At 36.0% G+C, this 11,808-nt stretch overlaps 1 protein-coding gene across 6 annotated transcripts in view; it reads right to left on the bottom strand.

Moving 5' to 3' along the window:
• Nucleotides 1-2,016: 2,016 nt before the first annotated feature.
• The window catches only part of PANK1 (pantothenate kinase 1), a 62,602-nt gene continuing 52,810 nt past the window's right edge, over nt 2,017-11,808 (bottom strand). For 4 of the 6 annotated variants that reach the window (XM_032245578.1, XM_032245575.1, XM_032245577.1 and 1 more), the window contains 2 exons: nt 7,188-7,313; nt 2,017-3,501 (listed from right to left, as the gene is read on the bottom strand). In XM_032245578.1, coding sequence (XP_032101469.1) covers nt 3,442-3,501; nt 7,188-7,313 — 186 coding nt within the window. In that variant the 3' untranslated portion in view covers nt 2,017-3,441. The remainder of the gene's footprint in view (nt 3,502-7,187; nt 7,314-11,808) is intronic. The other 2 variants (XM_032245576.1, XM_032245580.1) reach the window with 1 other exon arrangement.

Here is an 11,808-nt window from a genome sequence, read left to right as displayed (position 1 = left end):
TCTAGCGCCTTCTGAGGACAAATGGCCAACCCCTCTTCTGGGTAAAGCCCACTACCCTCACTTACAGACTTCCTATAGGATCTGGCTCTAGGTTACTCCGAACACTGCATCTCCCACCACTCTTTCCATTTTTTACTCCAGACACTGGCCTCTTTACAGTTCCTCAAATCCCCATTTTCATTTGATAGGAGGAAAAAATTTTCCCTCAGACATTTACACAATGTGTTCTCTCCTGCATTCAGCTCTCTGCTCAAAGGTAAATTCCTAGGACAGACTCTCTGACCACCCCAAGAAATGCCTCCCTTCCTCATTTTTCTAAATAGAACTACCCATCTCTAGCCTTTACCCTAACTTACTTTTCCTTTGTAGTACTGATCTAACATTATATATTTAGTATCTGTCTTCCTTTCTAGAATATAAGCTCTGTAATGGTGGATCTTTGTTTTGTTTATTGCTGTGAATGTGAATGAATTAATGATTGAGTGGCACTTGTGGCACTTGATGACACATGTTGGCTTGAGATTTTGCTCTCTTCCTCTGTAGGAGTTGTATCCTATGTCTCTTAGTCTCCAGTTCCTTCCTGGCACAGAGTAACTTCTTAATATTCCTTCTATGACCAAACGACATCAAGTATAAATTACCTCTAACAATTGTTTCCAACAAAGAGACTGAATCCATGTATACTGCATAAGGTGAAGAACACAGCTATATTTCCACAATCCCTTTATCTAAAACTCAGGACCAGATGTGTTTCAAAATTCAGAATCATGTGTTACTTAACACCTCTGTCGGAGTCAGTATCTTATTTTCAAACACATGAAGAGCTTTGCAACAAAACATGTGAAGAGCCCTACTACATGTGATAAATAATGCTCAAGTCAGCTTTGCTGCCAAGTGAGTTGTCAAGATAGATTTCCTATTATGGGGTTTTGGAAGCGTGGACAAGGAGCTGGGCATGCGTATTAACATATGGAGATTGCTGAAATATCGCCATACTAACATGGGTTTCCCATAATCCAGAAGGTTAAAATTACTGATTTAATACATTAGTTTAAAAAATCCATTTTTTCATTATAGCTAACATTAATGAAGCATTTACTTTGTGTCAACCTTTATGCTGAGCTCTTTAAATACATATGTAAAACTATTATTTGTCCCATTTTACAGGTCAGGAAACTGTAGTTTAGAAAGAGGTTTAGTATCTTTGCACAGGTAACTAAGCTGGACCAAAAGTGAAACTGCCTCACAATAAAAAGCCATGTGTTACTTCATATTGCACAAGGTAAAAATTCTTTAGTTTTCCTAGTTTCTTTGCAATGCTGAGTCTTAAGAAAAGTCTCTGTAATTCAAGTGAATGTGAAAATCCTCAGGCTACGAGTTCTCTTTTGTAAAAACAGGCTGGCTGTATGTAGTCAACATTTAACTGATATTTGTATAATGGAATAATATATTTTCTCAGCTACATCAATATTTAAATGTTTGTAATGAGAGATCAAGTGATTTCAGATAATTTAAAATATAGTCACACTAACTTGCCCTGATTTCCTTTGTAGAACCATGATCTGCAGAACCAAGGTCTGCTGTTCCCTGATAGATGAGAATAGGAATAGTAGAAGAGGCCATCAAAAGGCACTAATTATAAATAATATGTAGATTTTAAATTTACCTCTGTCAAGAACACTTTAGCTGCCTGAATTTTTCAAAGCCAGACAGAAGTTGATAAAATGTATTTGTGATGACCAAATTTTGAAATTCCTTTGGAATTACCAAATATAGCAGTGATAGTTGGCATTAAGAAGTCACTTGTATAGAAACAATAAAGCTATATTTAAAAAGTCTTTGCATAGGTCTACAGCTTCACCTGAAGACACAGTGTTTTGGACCATTCCACACTCATGGGAAAGCCTCAAATTTTGAAATGTAGAGTAGCAAAAACACAACACACAGTCATTTCATGGTACAAAGCAGATACTATAAACATGAGAATTAAGAAATGAAAATAACATATACACTAAAAACATCACAACAGAAACAGGCTTTATTTTAACCAGACAAGTGAATTCTTCAATTAGCATCAACTTCTTCAAGACTTGAAGTTATGGAAATTAAAGATGGTGCTCAGAAGGCAGAGAAAGGAAGATTCATCATGGAGTAATTGTACTGTTTTTCAAAAATCCCTTTCAACCATAAGCTCAATACACAAGATCACTGGGTCTCATGCATTCCAATATTTGTACGTGACCCTCATTTGAAAGTTACCCATCAGTCTTAATGCAATCTTTCAAAAAGAAAAAATATATAGATAAGTATAAATTATTTTTAATTTTAGAAACTGAGATTGAAATACAGTTTTTAGTTTAAAATATTAAAAATGAAAAAAACTTTAACATTATTAAAGATGTCTTGTTACAAAGTTCCTAGGTATATTACATGTACAAACAAATAGATATTACTACCTGACACCTCAACCCATGACTTACCCTAAATCTTCTGTTATGAACAGTTAATCTACTGGGAGGCTTTCCCCAATGTAAGTTTCAAACTTCTTGCACAAAGATTTGCTGCCATTCGTATTCTGTGCATGGATGAGGACATTTCATCATAGACTATTTCAACTTAATATAACCTAGATAAAAGAAATCCAATGAAACACTATATTTATGAGGGATAAGACAAACTTGCATATAATTTGCAACTTTTGCCAGACTCATTAAATTCGTTAACACATTCAGTCTTCTCTTCACAGACATTTTCGAGAGCTTTAGATCTTGTGCTTAACTTTGTATTGAGCTGGTCAGCACCTTGATTGATATGAACAATTATGTCTAAAAAAGGTTACAGGTAGGGGGAGGGAGATCATCCAAGGACAGAAACAGAAGGAAGAACTCTCTTTTTTCATAAGACAATTAAAACAGAAAAACAAGACAAAAAAGGGTAAACAAACAAATAACAAAAGTGTTCACAGTAAAACATGCCAGATTTGTAGTTTCATTTGAAACCAACAGCAAATCATGAAACGTCATGAAAAATATGAGTCAAGATAAAATCTCCTAGAGTAATTACTAAATGAAGTTAAAATCATCACACTGATCAGTAAACCCCAGAAGAAAAATGAACAGCGCTTACATACCAGGTCCTTCTTAAACATCACACAACTTTTCAAAGTTAATGCATACAATTGGTAGGTTTGGCCACGCTGCACCATTTTTTTAAAAAAATACAGTATACAGAAAAAAACCTTTTATATTTCCCCATTTTGAATCATTAGCTCAAAACCTAAGAGTAAAAGATCATCTGGAAGGATTTTAAATTATTTACAAATCCAGCAGGTTCATCTGCCATAATGGCTTGGCTTCCGTCCCAAAGCGACTTTCACCTTCTACAGCAGCAATTTTTTAGTTTTCTGTCCTCTTGGGAGGCTATTTCCTCCACTGCTTGTCTCTACTTGTCATCAGTCATTTTGAAGAGTTCCAACAGTGCCCCAACAGCTCCAAAATAACCCTATGAAAACAATAAAAAACAATCATCTCTGAACCTTTGCCATATACCTATTGTTTTTAATAATCCTAGGAATGCCACTAATGTAGATAAAAGAGAAATTTAAAACCTAAATTGTGTGTCATGAAAAATGGCAGAATGATAAAAACAACTATAATTTATTGGACACCTACTTATATATTAAATAAATTTACATATGGAAGAGCTTAGAACTGTGTCTGGCATATGTGTGCTAAGCGTGTGCTAGGGGTTGTTGGTATTATAACTATTTCATCTTCATCTTTATCATGGTAAAATTCTGATTATTATTTCACATATGAGAAAGTAATAAAGTAAATTACCCATGCAGGGTCATAGGACTTACACCAGGGCTCAACAGCAAATCTATCTGACTTCAAAGCTGTATTTCATGGGAGAAAACCCTAAGCTTCCCTCAGTAGCTCTTGCAAAGGTACTTAAATTAGCCCAATCCTCACTTTGCCGATCTGTAAAATAAAAGCCCACATATCTATGAAAATGAAAGGAATTAAAAAATATAAATTTTTAGAGAACTATGTCTTAGTTTGTTCAGGCTGCTATATATAACAAAGTACCATAAACTGGATGGCTTACAAACAATAGAAATTTGTTTCTCACAGTTCTAGAGGCCGGGAAGTCTAAAATCAAGGTGTCTGATGAGGACCTATTCCTCATAGATGGTTGTCTTCCCATTGCAATCTCACATGGTTGGATTATGTGGTGGAAGGGGCAAAGGATCTCTCTTAGACTTTTTTATAAGGATGCTAATCCCTTTCATAAAGGCTCAGCCCTCATGACCTAATCACCTCCCAAAGGCCACCTCCCAATACCATCACCTTGTAGATTTGGATTTCAACATACAGATTTGAAGTTGGTCTTGGCATAAATAATCAGTCCACAGCAATTTGTTTCCAAAAGGCAGGAGACTCCATTCTTCTGGCACTTGCTGGACTCAATAGTTAGGACTGCAGCAGTAGGTGTTTAGTACAGGCAGGATGTGGACAGATCTTTGCTGCTGCTGCTGTCAGTTCACATTTATTGAGGCCCCACTAATGCTAGAAGGTGTTCTAAGCACTTTATATGGATTTACTCATTTACCCTTCACAATAACTCTATGAGACAAATAGGATAATTGCTCATTTTACAAATGCTAAAACAGAGATGGAGAGAAAGAGCCATTGTCTAAGAATTCACAGTCAGAAAAAGGCACTTAACTGCCTGGCTAGATGACTTCTCTTAAGAGATGTTCAGTAACATTAGTTGAGTGAATGAGAAATTGAGTGAGGGCTCCTAAGGCCAGGGCAGGTGATCAGAAAACCACCATATCAGTGCTACTCAAAAGTTCTCTCTTCATAGTATTCTCTAGTAAGGCATGTGTAAGCCAGAGTGACCTTAAGAATGTAGAGAGTTTTTCTAAGGAACACATTATGAGGGTTATAAGAATACTCCGTTTTCACTGGCCATAGAGATTGAGATATGATACAGGGTAGCAAACCAAAGCCAGAGTCCACAAAGGCTTAGGATATTATAGGGTGACACAGGTGACTACACTTTTACCTATAGAAGTGGGTTTCCCCAAAATGTTGGATTTTATTTCTTATCTTACCACCAACTAACTTCCCATGTGATGTTATAGAAAGAAGACTTTCTATCCCTGACAGTTTCCAGGCTTTGTTGTCTGCATTAGGCCAAGAAGATCTGGACTTATGGTTACCAGATATGACACAGATAAATGCCAGATAAAATAACTGGGCATCCTGTATTTTTTATTGCTAAAAATGGCAACTCTATCTGGACTAGAACAGGAGTTTTCTTTTTCCTTTTTAATTATTATTTTTTTAAGACAGATGATTTTTTCTTTTTCAAACAAAACCTTACATGGAAACTCCATAAATAATCAGATACTGTGGATGTTGGGGGTGGGGAGTGGAGGTTCTGGGACCTCATTCCCCCTCACTCAATGCCTAAATCCTGATTTAAAAACAGTAGTTATTCATTACAATTGAAATTGACAATACTAGCTCTCTCAATGTTTTTCTACTAGAATATACACAAGAGATTAGATACCTTAAGTGATAGCTCATTATAGCACTGCAGCACTGATTTTAAAGGAGGTGACAGAGGAGGTGGAAGAGAGAAGGGCCCCCACTTTTTGGTTCATATTACGGTAGAAACTCCACATAAGGGACTCTGAATTTACTGACACTCTCCATTTCCTTTGTAAACAGGTTCACTAATAGTCAGGTACACTGACCTCTCAAGGCCAATAGGCTATTCTTAGTAGCCCAAGTACTACTGTTTTCACCAGCTGAGCTGCTTACTTGCCAAGAGTCAGCTGTGTTTATTCTTAAATTTGTTTATGACAGGTTGACTGTTAATGTAATAATATAGTTTAATTATCCACCACCTAAACCAATAAAAAGAGCACAAATTGATGGTCAGTTCTATGAAAATTCAGTTAAATTCTTGAGAAATATTGAAAAAGGTAGTCAGAAATCATTGCTGTCTAGGTGGATGTCACAACGTAAAAGAGAAAAAAAACTAAGAATTCTGCAACTAACTTGCTTCATAAGTATCTTTAACTTCTTAATCCACTTTAAGGAAACAAACTGGAAATCAAAGGAGGTGCATGATATTGTAGATTATGAAGGAAAGATAACTACAGGACTTCAACTGACAGAAACCAGGCTCAAAAATAGGTGTTGGTCTCATATCAAAAGATTGGTAAGTAAATGCACATTTACACATTTTATGGTAAAATACAATGGTTAAAGAAAGGTATTTTTAAATGATTACTCATTTTATCTGACTTCAAACCTTTTAAAAAACGTTATTATAAATTGACAACTTATAACCGTATATATTTATGGGGTACAAAGTGAGGTTATGGTTTATGAATACAATGTGAAATAATTAGTGAGATAATTAATATGCATATCACTTCAAATACTTACATTTTTTGGTGAGAATATTTGAAATTTATAGTTTTGAAATGTATGTTCCCATTTCCCATACCCCCCAGCCTCTGTAACCACCATTTAACTCTCTGCTTCTATGAGTTTGATTGTTTTAGATTCCACAAATAAGTAAGAATATGTGGTATTTGTCTTTCTGTGCCTGGCTTATTTCACTTAGCATTATATTTTCCAATTTCATCCATGTTGTTGCAAATTATAGAATTTCTTTTTAAGTGCTGAATAGTATTCCATTGTGTATATGTACCACACTAAAAAATGCATTCATCTGCTGATCAACACTTAGGATGACTCCATAACCTGGTTATTGTGACTGGTGCTGCAATAAACATGGGAGTGCAGACATCCCTGATTTTAAATCTTTTGGGTAAATCCTCAGACATGGGACTGCTGGATCATATGGTAATTTTATTTTTAGTTTTTTTTTGAAACCACATGCAGCTTTCTATAATGGCTGTCCTAACTTACATTTCCAGTGACTTTAAAAAAAAGTAAATTAACCAACTACCCATCGTGGTTGTTGGATAAGAAGGCTTCCATTTTACATACACTTTTTTCTTATCCTTTGTGTAAATGCAAGTATAAATGGCAACTTTTCTATGTGACTAATTTAAAAAACTAAGAGACCTGCTGATATGTTAGACAACCTAAAATATACTCCACATACAACAATAAGTCTATGCAAGCTCAACCTACCTCATGTTCCAAAAACAGAGCTTTTAGTTGTCCTTTGGACCAAAAATCCATGGCATATGCTAGCAGCTTCATGGAGACCATATTGATTCTGAGAAAATTTCCAACAAACACAACTCTGTCTATATTCTAGAAAAAAATGTTAAAGGAAACAATTGAATCATGGCATAAAAATAGCATTTGGCAAAGACCCACTGTTCTGTATGTCACTGTACGGAACCTTGAAGAGTGAATTTTCCTTTTTTTTTTTTTTTTGGTGCAATTATTTCAACATTGCCAAAATGAAGTTAAACCAACCTTATAGTGCATTCTACAAGAACAAGAGGATAAGATTTTAATTGGGCAGGGCAGAAACTGATACTGGACTTATTTGCAGGTGTTATGTCAGACTGCCTTAGGTTTGCTATGAAATTAAGCTCCCAAAACTCACACATATGTAAAATTTTACCTAGAGTTCAAGTTCAGCTAAGTTTTCATGTGCAATACCTCAATCCCCCAACTCCTAAGTATAAAAGACTCTTATAACCAACTCATAAATAAAATGGCTATGGTATGGTTTATTCATCTAATGAATAATGCTCAGTTTGCTCTGTGCTGGACACTAGAAATACAAGAAAGAAAGAATACTCAGTCTCTGCCCTCAGGATATATATGGTGGTATATCCTGTTTGGTTAACACATAAGTTAAAATATGGTAGCAAAAAATACTCTTTTTTTTTTTGTCATCATGGATGTGGCTTTGCATTCTGCATACAAACTAATGAACATTCCTCTCCTATCCTGTTCATGCAGACAAGCTTCAAATCCCATAAGCTTCCAGCTCCAGTGCACTCATTATACTCCCCACTCCCCCAGATACTCTTCAGCTCGAAGCTGAGCTCAGCCTGTCTACCATGCAGAGGCTGCTCACCTATCACTCACTCACTCACTCACTCACTCACTCACTCACTCACTCACAGAGCCAGTTGCTATGGTCACTCATATCAAAGGTAAGAGAGTCTTTGAAGATGGTATTATTTTCTGCTTACTCTCTCAAGAGTAATCAGGGTTTGGTACCATCACCTTTTAATTGCCCCAAGTTTTAACAATGAATGTTCATGAACCCATTAGCTACTCAAAATTTTCTGTGGGTAGAGGAGGAGTGGAGGTACTTTTAATACATTTTCATTTAAAAAAAAAAAAAAAAAAAAAAAAAAAAAAAAACCTAGCCACAAATCACCCAAACTAAGAGGTGGCAAGTAACACTCTAAAAAACTCAGACTAAAGGTAAATTTAATTAAATTGAAAAGTTTGTCCTTTCTCCCAAAACAAGAGAGACCAAGCGAGGATTTGCTTAAAGCTCAGTTCTGCATTACCCTACTAGAAAGTCAGAAGTAGAAGTGGCATTAAAACTGGAAGAGCATTCCATGTTTCAGATAAATTCCAGATGGATCAAAGATGTTAAAAAAAGGGAGGGAAAGGGAGGGAAGGGGAGGGGGGGGGGGAGAGGGGATGAGAGGGGGAGAGGGGACGTGAGGGGACAGGGGAGGGGAAGGAAAAGGAAAGGAAAGGAAAAGGAAAAGGAAAGAAAAGGAAAGGAAAGGAAGGAGAGATTAGTGAAAACCATGAAGAACTGGAAAAAAATGTTGAAGTTAAAAATGCATAATAAAGGAAATCATTTCAAAATAATTGCTATATTTACTTTAAAAAGTTAAATTTATTCAGGGGGAAAACATCACCACAAACAAATCAAAATGGGAAGCAACAAAGAGAAAATATTTTCAGTACATATCACATAAAATGGATTTGTTACCTAATTAATAAAGAAGTCCTTATAAATCAATAAAAAAGACCAACAACCCAACAGAGTAATTAGTAAATATTAACAGTTAATATCTAAATAAAGTATAATTTTTAACCTATTACATTGAAAAAAATCAAAGAGAAAGTTTCTTTGTGGAGAAACTTGTACCCTTATAAACATGCTTGGTAGGAATATAAATTAGAACCACCTTTATGGAGGGAACTTTATATCTGTAAATATTACAGTCAACATAGCCTATGACTCAGCAAGTTTCCTTCTAGGAATTTATCCTATAGATATACTCACATGTAGGCAAAATGATATGTGTGTATATATATGTGTGTATATACTATACACAAATATACTGTGAATTTTTAAATAATAGTAAAAGAATGGAAAAACCTAAATATCATTAGGAAATTGAACAAATCAATAACAGCATATCTATATGTTAACATGCTATATGGCCATTAAAAATGAAGTGATTTAAAATATACTGATATGAACAATTTAAAGATGCATTACGTCAAAAAGCAAAAGGCAGTATTTTTAGAGGTGCTTATTAAAACATATAGGGTAGGCCAACATGGTAAAATCCCATCTCTATTAAAAATACAAAAATTAGCCAGGTGTGTTGGGAGGCACCTGTAAATCCCAGCTACTCGGGAGGCTAAGGCAGGAGAATCTCTTGAACCCAGGAGGCAGAGATTGTAGTGAGGCCAGGGGGCGCCATTGCACTCCAGCTTAGGGGACGAGAGAGAGACTTTGTCTAAAAAAATAATAATAATAATAAATAAATAAATAAAATAAAATATATAGAGTAGATTGATATAACATCTGGGATTTGCTTTCTAGTATTTTAGCAAAGAAGAGGGAAGATGGAGAAGAGAGGACCACAGGGAGGAGAAAGAAAACAGAGAGAGATAAAGCATGCATTGTGAAGCCTTTATGATTGCAGAATCTGCACTGATGGATAAATGGAGGTTCTTTATACTGTTCTCTTTCCTTTATATATGTTGATGAATTTTCTTCTTCTTTTTTTTAACAGAGATGGAGTTTCACCATGTTGGCCAAACTGGTCTGGAACTCCTGACCTCAGGTGATCCATCTGCCTCGGCCTCCCAAAGTGCTGGGATTACAGGCGTGAGCCACCACACCCAGCCTATGAATTTTCTTAATAAAAAGCTGGTAAACAAAGCAAGATGTGGAATAGTATATAGAGGGTGAATTGTATAGCATATATCTCAATAAATGTGTCATTTTACAAAAAGAATGTTATATAGAGTTTGCTACCTTTGTAAAGATAAATGTATCCTACATTATATACAATATAAACAAAAGATATATTGTAGTACATACAATAAAAATAAAACAAAAAAAAAAAAACCTGAAACCAGTGGCAGCCTCTAGTGAGGTTAACACGAGAGACAGAAGTGGAAATGGTAACTTACTTCCTTGTGTATCCTTCTAATGTCTTAGAAGTCTATATTATGTGTTTGTATTATCTATTCAAAAATATGAATCGTAAAATTTAAAGTTGATGGAGAAGCATTTCATAGCATCTCAAGAATCATGGCAAAATGTTAGATTTGGTAAATGTGGTGTCCCTCAATGAAATGGCTGAAATCACAGGTTCTCAAATAAGGGACTCCAGAAAGCAAAGCAAGGACTGAGGGACTTGGTGGCAGCTCTCATGGGGAAACACAACACTGCCAGTTGCCGGTGCGTCCACTGGTAGTCTGCACTGACTGGACACCCTCTGATGGAGCGTTGGCCCCAAGGTAACTAGTGATTCACTTCACTCATTCAGCCCCACGGAAACAAAAAATAGTTGCTCAAACCAGTGTATAACATGGCTACATTTTCAATTAAGCACTTTTGCTATACTCCACCCATCAATAACATTGAAATTCAAATCAAAAGTGAAAAATAAAGTCAGTCACTCTCTCCCAAAGGGATTCTAATACCTGTGAAAAGAGTTGCTGACTCACTCCAGCCAAAGGCACAAGAAGCCAGCTCTGTGGAAAGCAGGGGAAAGGGCACGTATTGCTCTGTAGGGCAGGGGGTGTTACCAGCTGACCTTTGAGAGCCCGTGAGTACAGCCAACTACACACATATTGGTCTTAGGGTTTGTTTTGCTACTTGGAAAAACACCCTTTAAAGGTTAATGTCAAGAAATAAACTCTGTTATGTTGAGTCCCATGACTCAAGCGCACTTTGAAAAAACATCTCTGGAATGCTTTTTTCTCTGAGTAACAGTCTCCCATTTAAACTCCATCTGAACTGAGGGCTTCCAAAAAGGTATGTCCCTGATCTAGAGGCCAGTAACATACTCTGTTCAGTGTTATGCAAGGAGAGTGAGTTTTTTGTCACCCCAGAACTCAGAGGCAGGGCTAGCACCCATCTATCGTAAAGACTGCCTCATACACTGACATTCCAATATTCAACTGGGAGGGAGCTCTAGGGGGTTTCTGAGTACCTATTTTATTTCTTGATCTGAGTGATGGCTATGCAGGGATATGTGTGTGTAAATTAAATTGTAAGCTTATAATGTGAGCCTTCTTCTATATGTATGTCATATCTCTGTTAAAAGTTACATTTATAAAAACTCCATTATCTACTATGGTTCTTTAATACTCTCCTATGACTTATTCCATGCCCTAACTCCTCTTTCTTGTCTTTCTAATACACCTCAGTGTGAAGAGTTCTACTTTACACACCTTCTATTTTAGAAAAGTCTCAATGTTTTCCAATGGAACCTTGCAATGCTTCAAAACATGTTACCAAAACTTTGTCTGTCACCAGCTCCACCCCTTCTTGTGCCTGGGGCTCTGACTGGCC

This window comes from Sapajus apella, unplaced genomic scaffold, assembly GCF_009761245.1.
Source record: "Sapajus apella isolate SASKATOON/1434 unplaced genomic scaffold, GSC_monkey_1.0 scaffold58, whole genome shotgun sequence".
NCBI lineage: Eukaryota > Metazoa > Chordata > Mammalia > Primates > Cebidae > Sapajus > Sapajus apella.
The sequence above is the reverse complement of the archived record's forward strand: the minus strand, read 5'-3'. Positions and strand labels throughout refer to the sequence as shown.